Source organism: Lycium barbarum, chromosome 6, assembly GCF_019175385.1.
Source record: "Lycium barbarum isolate Lr01 chromosome 6, ASM1917538v2, whole genome shotgun sequence".
Classification (NCBI taxonomy): Eukaryota; Viridiplantae; Streptophyta; class Magnoliopsida; order Solanales; family Solanaceae; genus Lycium; species Lycium barbarum.
The window spans coordinates 17,046,790-17,062,451 of NC_083342.1; the positions used below are offsets into that span (position 1 = coordinate 17,046,790).

Consider the following 15,662-nt stretch of genomic DNA (forward strand, 5'->3'; position numbering starts at 1 on the left):
TTAGATTCACTCTTGATTGTTAAGATGTTGAAGGGCGAATACAAGTCCTAAGGAATGATAGAGTCAATTCAATTACATCATTTTCAAGTTCAACATCTATAGACATAGGGAAATAATGTTTCAAGTGTCCTCTTGCAAAGTTGGGATTTCACCTTGAGGTGTTCCCTATAGGCTATAGCTAACATGTTTTGGAAAAATTCCTAGAGAGACTAGATGAGCTTTCTGAATGAATAAAGCACAATGTAGCAGTTACATGATGATTTTGTCCATACCATAGTTTTGTAACTGTCTGTAAGCTTAATTGATACATCCATTTTTGTATACGAGTGTAGATCCCTTACTCCTCACTCTAATTCTAACATAGTTTGACATCTACACCTCTTCCTCTAAGGACTTAGGCATGTCTAATCCACATTGCACAGTTGAGGAACGAACCTAGGCATTTGCTCCTAGGTCTCACGTTTTCTATTTTTGGTTATTAGGAGTAACATTGGTTGTCTTGTCTAACCTCCATCCGTTCAAAAAGATTGTTTTACTTTATTTATTAATTTATCCCAAAAAGATTGACACATTTCTATATTTAGAAACAATTTAACTTTATGAGATGATTTACGGTCACACAAATATCTAAGACTTATTTGGACCACACATTCCAATAGCCCTCTTTCATTTCTTAAACTTAAACTCTGTATCAATTCAAACTAAGACAATCTTTTTGGGACGGAGGAATTAGCTTTTATTGGGAAAAAAAAATACTCTTTCTCTCTCAATTTTTGGCACGCTTTTGTTAGTAAGCCTGAAGTTAAAAGTAAGGTCTATGGACATTCTATTCTCCCTAGACTCCACTTGTGGGATTACACTGCGTATTGTTGTAATTAGAAATAACTTAATTAAAAAAAAAAACTTATTTTACTCTTAATGAAATAATTTATAAACTCAAAAATGTCTAAGATTTATTTTAGACTACAAATTTTAAAACTCATATTTTCTTTTACTATTAAACTTTGTGTCCGATCAAACATGTTCACGTAAATTTGGACGAAAGTGCCACAACTAATTGAGAAAAACAGGGACCAATATGAAATTTCGACAAAAACAGTGACCAATATGCAATTTTGATAATTGTAGTTGTCTCTTTAACTGGATACACGGATGCTCTCGAAACTTTTAGATGGCAAAAGGGTTGCAGCTATTTGTCAACAGTAAACACTCTCTCTCTCTCTCTCTCCCAATATATAAATTTATTGTTTTATATAACAATCTAAGATTGTTATTATTTTTTCACAAACTAGTATGGTCTAATTTATGTGTGGTGGAATCCTTATTAAAACCCTAATACTGATTATTTGTTGTTGTTAAATAGGATTATCGTTTTACACTACGAATGAACAGTTGAAGAAGCTCTTTTCGCCTTTTGGCGCTGTTACTGAAGGTTATTTTGCATTTTTTAATGATATATCTTTATTTTGATTGCTTTGTAACTCTCTACAAAGATTGGATTTTTTTTTCTTCGTGATGAATTTCTTAACTAGGTCTACAACTAGTTTGGATTAAGAGTGTGTTTGGTATGACGGAAAATGTTTTCTTGGAAATAAGTGATTTTCTTACTCATTTTCTTGTGTTTGGTACGCAAGTTGGAAAATATCGGTGATTTGCATATATTTATAGAAAAATAACATGAGGTTTTGGGATTTGGGTTGCAACTTTCGGTAGTGGGGGTAGGGGTGGGGTGTAGGAGGGGGTGGGTAGGCAGGGGGATAGGGTGGGGGTGGGTAGGCAGGGGGATAGGGTGGGGTGGGTGGAGTTGAGGATCTATTGGTGTGTTTTTAGTCAAACTGCTATTTTCACCTTTTGGCGCTGTTAGACAAGGTTACTTTTCATTTCTTCATTGATGTATGCCTGATATCTTTATTTTTAGGTATATTAAGGGGTTGTTTGGTTCACGGACTAAATTGACTATAATCGCAAGTTCGATGGGATAAGGTGTGATATCACAGGATGAAATTTATATCGTGTTTGGTTGAGATAAATCTATACCCTCAACTAAACACAGTATAAATTCAATCCCGAGACTTAATCTTGGGGTATTCCACCTTTTTTTTTTTTTTGATTAGCGCCGGGTGTCCGAATCTCTTTGAGCCCCGACTAATCCCGGGGGTGCACGGCAAGGGGTTTCCCGCAAGTGCACCACGGGTAATTCAGGGTTTCCCCAGTCCGATGGCCCTCAGAAATTGTTTGCACCCAGCGGGTTTCGAACTTGAGACCTTGAAAGAGAGCACCCCAAGGCTCAAGTCAATTGCCACCAGGCCAACCCCTGAGGGTTATATATTCCACCTTATCTCGCGTACCAAACGACCCCTAAGTGTTAAATTTAGTCATTATGTGTTTAATTTATTCGTTTTTGTATTCTTGATATATTTATTTATAAGTATATACGGAGTAAATTATACCAGGATTATGGTCCTAAGATTATAATCCTTGGACTATTTTATCCCACCTGGGAGCTAGGTTAAGATAATCCCAAGTTCGATGAGATAAGATTAAATTTATATTGTGTTTGGTTGAGATAAATTTATACCGTCAACCAAACACAGTATAAATTTCATCCCTAGCTTAATCTTGGGATCTCCCACCTTATCTCGCGTACCAAACAACCCCTTAAGTGTTAAATTTAATCTACTATATGTGATTGCTTTGTAACTCTCTATAAAGATAGGATTTTTTTTCTTTATGATGAATTTGTTAACTGGGTCCGGGGGCGGATCTACAGCCCAGTGAGGGTGTTCACCCGAACACCCTCGGCATTAAATTACACTTTATATATAAGGTATTTTTAGCGTTTTTGTGTACATATATAGATTTTGAATACCTGAACACAAGAGTAGGGGTTGGTTCAGTAGTTTAGGGGGTTCAAAATTCACCTTGAGGTTCCAAGTTCAAACCTCAAGCACTACATTTTTATTTTTCGAACCCCCTCAGTGAAAATCCTAGATCTGTCACTGACCGGGTCTGCATTTAGTTTGGGATTAAGGCTTAGTTAATTTGATTGATTGATATGTTGATATGGATTTGTTAACTGGGTCTGCAACTAGTTTGTGATTAAGGCTTAGTTAATTTGATTGATTGATTTGAATTTGTTAATTGGGTGGGTAGCAAGGCTTGTTAACTGATATCTTTATTTTTAAGTATATTAAGTATTAAATTTAATGCAAGAGCCGTGGAAACAGCCTCTTGCAGAAATGCAAGGTAAGGCTGCGTACAATAGACCCTTGTGGTCCGGCCCTTCCCCGGACCCCGCGCATAGCGGGAGCTTAGTGCACCGGGCTGCCCTTAAGTATTAAATTTAATCACTATATGTAATTGCTTTGTAACTCTCTATAAAAATGAGATTTTTATTTCATGATTAATATGTTAAGTGAGTCTGCCTTTAGTTTGGGGTTAGGGCTTAGTTAATTTTGTTGATTGATATTGATTTGTTAATTGGGTGAGCAGCAAGGCTTGTTAAAGATCCAAGAACACAAAGGCCTAAAGGTTTTGGATTTGTTACCTTTGAGAAAGAAGCAGAAGCTCAAAATGCATTGAATTCCATGAACGGAAGGGTAATTCCTCAGCTTTGTAGATATTTAGGCTTTGTTACGTGTTTTTGTATAGAATTTTGGATTCCATTTTACTTGGCATGTTTGTTTTTCCACGCTTCTTAAGAAACCATTAACTAGAAGGGTAGTTTGACTAAATTATCCTTATTTATTGTTTGATCTCAATCTAATACTACTCTCTTTTTCACCACATTAATCTCTCTCCACATTTATTGGCTTTCTAAAATAACAACTATTTTGGACCATCTATTTTTAGTAAAGACGACAAGTAAAATGGACCGGAGGGAGTAAGTTTTTACTAAATCTGTACCTATTGTTAGAAAGGGGACAAGGAATTATGGTTATTAGTTGTATCCCACATTTTAAACTAGGTGTGTATCTTCCTACTGACAATTCTTAGACTGTTAGCGGCTTAAAAACACTTTATCAATCATAGGTTAGAGGAAGCAGATGTGTAATTCCAACACTTTGCTGCAAAATTGTTAGGGAAAGATCTATTTCAAGCTGAATCGTTTCAGCGTGCTGTTTGACTTGGTGAACTTTATTCTATCAACCGGCATCTACTGGTGCATTTGTTGGTCTTAAGGACTTTTAGAATATGATTTCACTGGGTATGTGGTAGTTGATATTGGTCCAGCAAATGCTTTCAGTTGGAGACAGAACAATCACTGCTAAAACGAGCCAACGATAAGGGTGGAAAAAATAAGTTTGGGGAACTCATAGGCTTATAACCAAATATGCAAAGAATCCATCTAAGAAAATCTAACTTTCCTGTATGGAGATATATCCTACCTTCTTGAATTGATTGACGCATAAACTCTTTAGTGAAAATGAAGACTGGAAATATCTTGTTTTCCCACGTCTTCCTTCTGGTTTTGCAGACAGCATAGTAGAGACAAAATTTCTTGAAGTTCACTGTTCGAAGATGTTATATTGCTTTAAGTACTGGTAGTCGTTGAGTTATTGATAAGAAACTGGGGAGTTTTTTAGGAAAGACTAAAGATGATATAAAAGTTCTCAATTCAAGAAAAATAAGGGCTTAAAAATGGAGTGGTTCTGGAGATGAGAATTTGTTTCAGCCGGTAATAAACAAAACAAGAAAAAGAAGAAAGAAAGAATATTCATAAGCACAAAATATGTCCATCGAAGAACAAAATTATGATATCAAATTCCAATCCTGGTGCCCTCCAAACTGATGAACTGTCTGCTTCCCCTCTATTAAGCTACTCTATCCACCTACCCTATGTGTTCAATACCTTTCTTGACTTCTCATCTAATATTGGTACCTAATTGCCGCATCTATCAGCGTCCATTCCCTCTTCCGTGACTCTCTCTTTTTTTCTTTTTCTTTTTTTGTGAGTGTGTTTTTAGTGTAACAATGGCATAATGGACTCTAAGTTGTTCAAAACAGATCCCTAAACTTTGTGAGCAAAAAGATTGTTATAATTTGAGATAGACACGATTAAAATATCAAGCAGACAGATTAATAGAGTTTACAGAAAGCACAATTGCTGAGAGCAGTAGAAATCCTATATCAATAATGTGAATATGTTAGGAAAACTTTTGGTGCAGCTGTGTGGTTTATTTGTATATCTTAGTTAAATAATGCCTGAACTAAGGATTTCTTGTTGACATGAGAGTTCAATCTAGGAACAGTAGATGTTTTGAGAACAGAAGTAATTCTATTCAGAGAATCAAGCTAAATTGTGTTTTTTTTTTTTTTCAATTCTGGTGTAAAGAGAACTATGTAGTGGATGCATAATCACCGGTAGATTTTTGACTCCTTGTAAGATTCTAGGCCTTTTTGTGATTATCTTACAGCCAGTATCATCTTGGTACTGATGAATACAAAGTTACCTTTCTCAAAAAAACAAAAAAATGCACCAAGCTTTGGCTTGGAAGCTGATTTGAGATTGTGGTGGTTGGTTGTTTGTAACAATTGTGCTTTGATTTACTTATGTCCAAAGTCTTGATTTTATATATTATTTCATAATTCCAAAGTAGATGACTGGTTGGTCGGCTGGTCACTACCCAGTGTAATCCCACAATAGTGGGGTCTGGGGAGGGTAAGATGTACGCAGCCTTACCCCTACTATTTTATCAAAAAGAAAAAGTCTGTTTTGTTTGTTTCATGTTGATCCATTTATTGGATTTGTGAGATTTTGTTGCAAAAAAAAAAAAAAAATGATAGTTATAAGTGCCGTGAATGGATTCTTGCTCTCTGCTAAAATTTAGAAATCCTCAATGTTTGGGAGGATTTTAAGTGGCATTATCTCTTTGCAGAAAGATTGTCTTCCTTTCCCAATGGAATTTGTTTTCCAGCTTTATAAAGTGCATCTAATTTCATTTCCTCCTAGTGAAATATCCTACATTGGCTGTCTGAGTCTATTTCTGCTGTGTCATTGAAATGATCTATCAACTGCAGATTGTTGACGGAAGACTGATTTTTGTGGAAGTTGCTGAGACTACAGAACCTGCAGAAAACAAGACATCCCGAAAATAAGTTTCTAGTAATACAGCGTACACATTGCTATTTCATATTCCAGACAATGGGAGAATTTTTGGCCATTTCTCAGTCCTCCATCGTGTTGCCTCACTTCCGCTTCCAAGCTTGGAGTCAAAGGCAGCATTTTGTTGCTCATAGTCAGCCTTTGAGGTCACTTCTTTCATCTCTGCATCCCTTGACTACCCCTTGCACAGTGTCTCTGAACTTCTCCACTCGATCGAAGCATTTAGTCAGAGCCAGTGTTGTCTCTGACTCTACAATGCCGACTACCTTTACTGCTGATTCAGCTGGGCCAGGAATCGATATTCTGCCAGAGACAGGTGGCGGTGGAGGTGATTCCGGGAGTGCAAATGGCGGCAACAGTGGCGGCGGGGGAGATAATGGTGGAAATAATAATAACGATGGTGGCAATGAGGACGGGTCAGATGAAGGCAAAGATCATAACAGTAAAAAGAAAATGGCCCTTTCTATGTCCCAAAAATTGACATTGGGCTATGCTTTCTTGGTTGGAGCTGGTGGCTTTATGGGTTATCTGAAGAGTGGCAGCACGAAATCCCTGATTGCAGGTGGAGTTTCTGCAGCCCTTCTGTACTCTGTTTATGTTATGCTTCCAACACAACCTGTTATGGCATCAGCAATGGGTTTCGTCCTGTCGGCTGGACTTCTTGGAGTAATGGGATCTCGTTTTCTGAAATCGAAGAAGATTTTCCCAGCTGGTGTCGTCTCGTTTGTGTCTCTTGTTATGACTGGTGGGTATTTGCATGGAATATTGCGCGTTGCGCATTAGATCCCCTAAAATGAGCCAAGTATTGGTCAACAGACTCAACACGGATAATCATTAGTATCTACTCTCTACTGTGAATTATAGTTTTTGTGTTTGTTTGAATTTGGATTTTGCTATGTTTTCTCAGCTGTATGCTTTCTAGTGAACACGAATGATGTATCAAGGGCACCTTGTTTTAACCCTCTTTTTCCGACGTCTATTCATTCTGTTTTGAAGTTTTCCTCCATTATTGCTGTTTTAATGTGATTTTCCAGATATTTCTCGACCATATTCAATGGTTAATAGCTTGTTTGGCTAAATTTTTAAAATTAACTTATTTTGGAAAGTGGATTTTTTTAAAGTGCTTTTCAAAACAGTACTTTGCTTAAAAGCAGTTTGTCTTGTCAATTAATTTAAAAAGTACTTTTGAGTAGTAATTAATGTTTGGCCAAACTTTTAAAAATTGCTTTAAATGTATCTTTTTCAAAAGTATTTTTGGATAGAAATTATTTTTTTTAGCTTCTGAAAAACAGCTTCTAGTACTCCTCAAAAATATTTATTTTATTTTAAAAGCTTGGCCAAACACTTTACTTTTTTAAAATAAGCACTTATTGGAGAAAATAAGTACTTTTGTGGGAAAATAAATTTGGCTAAACAGGCTATAAGTCTCGTCGGTGTTGGAGGATCCAACAGTATCTCAACTATAACCTGGATGTGGTCAAGATAACAAAATCATTTCCAAATTATATGTGTTTCTGGGCAAGGATTTCCTTTTGTATAGTACTCTTGATAAGTTTACACCTGCGTAACCGATAAATGGTCTTCACTACTCAACGAAGTCCATAAAACGATGTAATGAACACTAAAAATACCAAGTAGAGCTTTGGAACTAAGCGGAATAGAAAGAAAGAAGGAATAAGGGGATGATCGGAAGACAGATTCAAGATTTGAAGGTGACGGGTGGCAAATTTCCTTTAATATACACCTTGTACTATCTATATTATTCACTAGGAGTGTGTATTTGGTTCGGTCTTTTTCGAGTTTATTCAAGTCAACTTAATAGGTTTTTTGTCTGTAAATATGAAAATTACATCTATTATATCAAGAAACAAACAGAATCAACATTTTCATTTTTTTGCGCGGATTGTCCTTCTTTTGCTGTGGTCTTTAATTTTCGTCCCTCAAATTGTTGGTCTTTAAATTTTGTCCTTCGCTTAAAAAGGTGGCCGAAAATACCCTGTGGCCGAAAATACCCTGAGGTTCTAGGTTCGAACTCCCGCTCAGTCAAAAAAATAAATAATTTCTCAAGGCAAAGACTTTTGCAAAACCTTAAGGCATAACTTAAGGCAAAGTCTGCCGGAACCGGCTGACTTTTAGTTATGCCTTAAGGCATATTTGTCTTACAAGGCAAAGTCTGCCGTCTCCGGCATGGGTTCTATGCAACTTCTCCTGAATAGGCGTAGGTTCATAGAAACCTATGTCTTGAGAAAATATTATTATTTTTCACTCTACTGAGTTTCGAACCCAAAACCTCGAGATATTTTCGGTCATCTTTTTAAGCAAAGGGAAAAAATCAAAGACCAGCGAATTGAGGAACAAAAATTAAAGACCAGCCTGTATGAAGGCCAATCGTGCAAATTGTCGTGCTGAGGACGGCCCAAAATAAGAAATGACAGTTGATGTTCTACATTTTTTTGCGCGGATTGCCCTTCTTTTGGGGTGGTCTTTAAATTTTGCCCCTCACATTTGTGGTCTTTAAATTTTGCCCCCTATATTGCTGGTCTTTAATTTTTTCCCTTCGCTTTGCAATCCTGAGCTTCGCGCAGAAATCATGAGGTTCTGGGTTCAAACTCCCGCTCAAGCATAAATTAAAAAAAAAATCGCAAGGCAAGGTTTGGATCGCGTGTATGCCGGACCCAGCATACACTTGTTAAGGAATAACCAAAGTTATGTCAGACCCTGCAAACTCATGCCTTATGGGCTGACTTGACATAAGTATGTCGGGTTCGGCATAACTTTGGTTATTCCTTAACAAGTGTATGTCGGGTCCGACATAATTATGGGCAGACTTTTAGTTAAGCCTTAGCTAAAAGTCTTTTCCTAGTTATGTCTTATGGGGCACACTTTTAGTTAAAACATAACTAAATGTATGCCCCATATGACCTAACTTTTCCTTAAGACATAGACTTTGCCTTATAAGGCAAACTTTTAGTTATGCCTTAAGGAAAAGTTCCGCCTTATGAGGCATACTTTTAGTTATGCCTTATTGGGCTTAACTAAAAGTGTGCCCCTAAGGCGGAACTTTTCCTTAAGGCATAAACTTTGCCTTATAAGGCGGAACTTATAGTTATGCCGGGTCCGGCATAACTTTAGTTATTCCTTAAAGAAGTTCCCCTTATGGGACATACTTTTAGTTATGTCTTATGGGGTACACTTTTAGTTAAGGCATAACTAAAAGTTTACCTTGAAAAGTAAATATATATATATATATATATATATGCTTCAAGGCAAAGTCTGCCCCATCGGCAGACTTTTGGTTAAACATAAATAAAATTCTGGCGGTGGGGGCATAGCGAAATTCAAACTTTGCCTTGCAATTTTTTTTAAAATTTTTTACTGAGTGGGGATTCAAACCTGGAACCCATGGGATTAGCCGAAGGGCAAAATTTAAAGACCACCCCAAAAGAAGGGCAATTCGGTGTTGTATTGTTTCGTTCAAATTCTAAGAGCCTTATAACATCCATTAAGTTTCAACAGACATAACGCATTGAATATAAGTGGTTCACATTCTCAAAGCCTTATAATATCCTTAATAATATTCTGCAGATATAACAAATTGATTTTGAGTATAGTTGCAGTGCATAAATAGGATATGTATATACTTTGTATACAATGTTATTGAGATTTTTTGGCAGAACAATTCATATATTTCTTAATGCTACATCTTCAAAGCCGAGAAAGTTAAATGCCTTATAAAAAGACATGGCATGAGACATTACACGAAATTCATCATTCAATAATACCCTGTCAACCCCATTTTCTTCTGCCAGCTAATACATTTTACGGGAAAGGGCCGAATATACCCCAGTACTATCAAAAATAATTTAAATATGCCTCTCACTAGAGTTTTAGTCCAAATATAATCCTCTCGTTATACTTTTGGTCTAAATATACCCCTCCCATTTTACTTAAGCCCAAACTTGCCCTTAATTTTAATAGAGTGACACGTGGCAAGCTCAGAATCAAATGACTCACCCCCTATTTTTAAATACAGAGTCCTTTAGAAACCTACCAGTTTAACCCATCCCCGACCAATTCTCTCCACTTTGAATTCTTTTATTTTCATCTTCTTAACCCTTCTCTTTTCAATCATCCACCGGGTCATCATTTTCTTGGCCAATTTTTGTTTAGACTATGATGCCGATCCTCAGATTTCAGAAGCAGGGCAGGTATGTGGCACGAACAAGACAGTACGCTAAAGAAATGCAAGTTTTGTGGCTTCTAATGCATGTTAACCTGTGAATTCTCCAAATTACGATGTCTATTTCATATATAATGTACCAATCAAATTAACAAGCATTATTTCATAAGCTACGTATTTCTGGATGCAATTATACAAGCATAAATGATTATTTCTCCATCAATACACAGTAGTTACTTTCAAATACGTACTCCCTCCATTCCATAATAAATAGTGTTTTTAGCTTATGCACACTCCTTAAGAAATTGCTTACTCCTAAAAAATTATGAGTGTTTTTACTAATTTACCCCTATTTAATGCCTAGAAAAAGGAAGTTATTTAATGATTCTTGATTATAAATAAGGGTAAGTTTGGAAGAATAAGATCAATTTCTTCTTAAAATCCTAAAACACCACTTATTTTGAAATAAAATAAAAAGCCTAAAACACCACTTATTATGGAAGGAAGGGAGTATCATTTACTGGCTAGTGGCTATAGAAAGCATAGGAATCAAGAAGATGATAAATTATGTCTTGATTTGCTAAATTAAACAAGTAAAAATGGACATGTATGTTAGTATAATGGACGACGGTGTATTTCTTAGGGGTGCAAAAAAGTGAACAAAGGAGGTACATAAAGTAGTGATCAATTAATATATATGATACTCCCTCGGTTTCATGTCTGTTTCGCTTTTCGAGAGTCAAATTGACTAGTTTTTGGAGTTAAATTAGAATGTATCAAGTTACTCCCTCCATTTCATAATAAGTAGTGTTTTTAGCTTATGCACACCCTTTAAGAAATTACTCATTCCAAGAAAATTATGAGTGTTTTTACTAACTTACTCCAAATTAATGCCTAGAAAAGAAAAGCTACTAAATGATTTTTTTATTATGTAAATAAGGGTAATTTCGAAGAATAAGATCAATTTTTTCTTGAAATCCTAAAGCACCACCTATTTTGAAATTTTCAAAAGCTTAAAACACAACTTATTATGGAACGGAGGGAGTAACATTTAAAATTATAATTTAGATATTCAAAAACTACACGAAAAATACTACAAGTTCCAATTTTTCTCATTATTATGGTGGAAAAATATAACTCAAAATGTTGGTCAAAGTTTATATTATTTGACTTTTAAAAAAGGAAAGTGGACAAATAATAAGGGACGAAGGAAGTATTGTACAAGTAAAAGTAAACATGTATGTTTAATATAGTGGACAAGAAAAAATAGATAACGGGATATTTCTTAGGTGTGCAAAAAAGTGAACAAAGGAGGAACATAGTAGTGATCAATTAATATGATATCGTTCATGCATGCATGTATCGGTCCGACAAATTAATTCACCGTTACTATTCACGACAAGTCCATCATTGCTTTAAATAATCAGACTTTTTTCATTTCATGATCCAATTGGTGCGGCTAAAATACACTTCATGTGAACGTGGCATCACCCCAATAGGTTGGAGGGCTGACTTTCTTTTTACAAAATGCAGGTTACTCGTGACAAGTAACTTTTGAGTATACTCATGCTCTTCATTAATCCCACTATATAAGGTCGCTTATTTGGAAGCAAAGCATGCAACAAGAGTTAGAAAAATTTAAGCACAAGAAAGAAAAAAAAATGCCGATTTCAAGAATTGCCATTGGAAATTTTAGAGAGGTTACCAAGCATGATGCCCTTAAGGCAGCCCTAGCTGAATTCATTTCCATGATTTTTTTTGTTTTTCCTGCTGAAGGCTGTGTCTTGGTATTTAGTAAGTCTAACCACTTTGGTATTATATTAAAGCATCATTACATATTGATGAATGAACATTTTGTGTATGAACACAGCCACACACACATATATATGTTATAACAAGTTAACTATTTCATTGTTTAGCTTAGTGATTCCACGTATTATAATGAGTAGACGATACATGTAGTTATTTTTTAAATGACTTGACGATCATGTGAAATTTCTCTACACTCTTTGGGCATTTGGTATATAACACAATTGTATGTTTAATTTTACAGCTAAGATGATCACGACTGCCGGACAAGCCCCTGTCATGATTTCAATATCGATAACCCATGCATTTGCTCTTTTTGCGGCCGTTTCTGTGGGAAGAAACATATCTGGAGGTCATGTGAACCCTGCTGTCACCTTTGGTGCCTTTTTGGGTGGTCACATTACTTTTCTTAGGAGTATTTTATATTGGATTGCTCAATTACTTGGATCTGTTGTGGCTATCTATCTCCTCAAGTTTGCTACTAATGGTTTGGTAATTACACTCACCTCTCCGAGCGCTTCACTAGTAGCTCATATAGTGGCATCACATCCAATTTAAAGGAATGAGTTCCATCCAACAATTAAACATAAGGTTGAGGGTTTTGAAAAGGAAAAAAAAAATCATATTGTTAACTAAACCATACAACAAAGTTATCGGCAGGGCAAACTTATAATTTTCAATGTATGGGTCTATATATATATATTCGTGCGCGTGTGAGAGAGATCTTGAAAATTATTATAAGTATTGAATTTTGAATCCTTAATTTCAAATAGGAAAAATAAAGTATTTGCACGTGTATATCCGAATTTAAGAAACTTTACCTACATTAAACTTTGTCTAATATTACCTTGTTTTTAGGCAAATGTCTTGTTTTGCCCTATATTCCTAACCGAATTCCAACATGAGGATAATAATAACTATAATAAAAGTAGGTGCATAATTTGGGCATTTTTTTTAAAGATTTCCGATAATGTATGAAAGAGAAAATTGCTGAGACTATTTGTTAACAACAACAATATGCATGAATGAACCAAAAATATTTTTTTTTTTAAATGAATAATTTGAAATAGTACATGGGCAAAATTTTAAAAGGGAAATTCACAGAATTGCCCTTCTTTTGGGGTGGTCTTTAAATTTTGCCCCCTCATATTTGAAATATTTAAATTTTGTCTTTCGGCTAAAACGCATGGGTTCCAGGTTCGAACCACCACTCAGTCAAAAATTTAAAAAAAAATCACAAGGCGGAGTTTAAATTTTGCTATGCCCCCACCGGCATACACTTGTTAAGGAATTACCAAAGTTATGCCGGACCCGGCATACTTATGCCTTATGGGCAGACTTGGCATAATTATGTCGGGTACGACTTAACTTTGGTAATTCCTTCACAAGTTTATGCCGGATCCGACATACTGATGGGCAAACTTTTAGTTAACCCTTAACTAAAAGTTTTTTCCTAGTTATGTCTTATGGGGCAGACTTTTAGTTAAGGCATAAATAAAGTATGCCCTATAAGGCATAACTTTTCCTTAAAACATAGACTTTGTCTTATAAGGCAAATTTTTAGTTATGTTTTAAGGAAAAGTTCCGCCTTATGGGGCATACTTTTAGTTATGCCTTATGGGGCATACTTTTAATTGTGCCTTAACTAAAAGTCTGCCCCATAAGGCATAACTAGGAAATGACTTTTAGTTAAGGCTTAACTAAAAATTTGCGCATTAAAAGTTTGCCCATAAGTATGCCGGACCCGGCATAAACTTGTTAAGGAATTACCAAAGTTATGTTGAACCCAGCATACTTATGCCAAGTCTGCCCATAAGGCATGAGTATGTCGGGTCCGGCATAACTTTCGTAATTTCTTAACAAGTGTATGTCAGGTCCGGCATACACGCGACCCAAACCTTGCCTTGCAATTTTTTTAAAAATTTATGCTTGAGCGGGGGTTCGAACCCAGAACCTCATGATTTCTGCGTGAACGCTCAGGGTTGCAACGCGAAGAGCAAAAATTAAAGACCAGCAATATGAGGGGCATAATTTAAAGACCACAAATATGAGGGCAAAATTTAAAGATCACCCCAAAAGAAGGGCAATCCGCGCAAAAAAATGAATTTTAACCTTTCCCTTTCAAATAACTCAGAAGTCAGAACCTTAACCCACATTATATATATATGTTAAGTCTTTAATCTACCTCTGGTTATCGATGAGTCTCCTCGTAAATAATCACAAAATAATATTGAACTCAACATATTATAGCAAGCTCTTTAGTTTTAAATAATCAAAAAGGTATAAATAATGAAAAGTTTCACTATGAATTAAGTGATATATTTCCTTTTTGGGAACGTATTAGACACAATAAGTTTTCATATATTTATATTACCTAATTAAATTCTCAAACAAAATGATATTGAACTCAACATATTATAGCAAGCTCTTTAGTTATAAATAATCAAAAAAGTATACATAATGAAAAGTTTCACTATGAATTAAGTGATAAATTTCCTTTCTAGGAACGTACTAGACTTAGTCAATAAGTTTTCATATATTTATATTAACTAATTTAATTTGCAAAACAAAATGATGCAGGAAGTATCAGCACACCCTCCACAATTACCATGGAACGCAGTTCTTTATGAGATAATAATGACCTTTATTCTTGTTTACACATATTATGCAACTATATTTGATCCCAAGAGAGGTAACATGGGAATCATTGGCCCAATTGTAATTGGTCTCATTTGTGGTGCCAACATCTTGTCCGGTGGTACTTTTTTTGGTGCAGCAATGAACCCTGCTATGTCCTTTTGTCAAGCAGTGATTAGTTGGACGTGGACCACCCACTGGGTTTATTGGCTTGGTACTTTCGTCGGTGCTGCCATTGCTGCGTTGATCTATCAAACTATTTTTATTGGTCAGCACACTGATTACGATCAACTCCCAATCACTGAATACTAAGAATTTCGACTTTTCTTGAGCCGGGTGTCTATCAGGAACAGCCTCCCTATCTCCCAAGGTAGGAGTAACGTTTGCGTACACTCTACCCTCCGTAGACTCCACTTAGTGGAATTATATATTGGGTATGTTGTTGTTGTTGTTGTTTTTCTAAAAAAAACCAGTTGTTGGATCATCTTGTTATGTTGTTCTCTTTCTTATCAATCTTGGCTAAGTTTATTAGCTTTTGTTTAATTGTGAAACTGTTGATGTGAAAGAAATAAGATTCATTTGTGTTGTTTTTGTTAGAATCTTGTTATTGACCTCCCTTTGATCCTTTCATGGATTAGATATGGTAGTTTCACACAGACACTAATTTTGATTATTTTTCGTCCCTCCAAAATCACATGAGAGCAAAAACAAATTCTCTAGCTAGGGGTTCTTTAAGTAGATTAATTTTGTGTATGATTTTACGATAGTTCGTAATGTTAACTAAAAAAATTGTTAGATCTCAACTTATACTTAAAATATTAAAAAAACAACTCATCATAGATCTGCATTCGCGACCCTAGGAACTCATGGACTCATTCCTAAATATTGCAAAACATTTTGCAAGAGTTGAAATGAAATATAAAATTCAAC

General features: G+C 35.5%; 3 protein-coding genes across 3 annotated transcripts; all 3 read left to right on the plus strand.

The window, feature by feature from the left end:
* The first annotated feature begins 1,142 nt into the window (after positions 1 to 1,142).
* Positions 1,143 to 6,137, plus strand: LOC132643525 (uncharacterized). Its single transcript, XM_060359958.1, has 4 exons — positions 1,143 to 1,202; positions 1,364 to 1,432; positions 3,493 to 3,599; positions 6,022 to 6,137. Exons 1-4 carry the CDS (start codon positions 1,172 to 1,174, stop codon positions 6,097 to 6,099), a joined length of 285 nt encoding a protein of 94 aa, XP_060215941.1. The 5' UTR covers positions 1,143 to 1,171; the 3' UTR covers positions 6,100 to 6,137.
* Positions 6,138 to 6,145: 8 nt separating this feature from the next.
* On the plus strand, positions 6,146 to 7,065 carry LOC132643524 (protein FATTY ACID EXPORT 2, chloroplastic-like). Its single transcript, XM_060359957.1, has one exon. It carries the CDS (start codon positions 6,146 to 6,148, stop codon positions 6,887 to 6,889), a length of 744 nt encoding a protein of 247 aa, XP_060215940.1. The 3' UTR covers positions 6,890 to 7,065.
* Positions 7,066 to 11,908: 4,843 nt separating this feature from the next.
* On the plus strand, positions 11,909 to 15,331 carry LOC132643526 (aquaporin TIP1-2-like). Its single transcript, XM_060359959.1, has 3 exons — positions 11,909 to 12,080; positions 12,340 to 12,587; positions 14,676 to 15,331. The coding sequence occupies exons 1-3, from the start codon at positions 11,948 to 11,950 to the stop codon at positions 15,042 to 15,044; spliced, it is 750 nt and encodes a 249-aa protein (XP_060215942.1). The 5' UTR covers positions 11,909 to 11,947; the 3' UTR covers positions 15,045 to 15,331.
* The last annotated feature ends 331 nt before the right edge of the window (positions 15,332 to 15,662 follow it).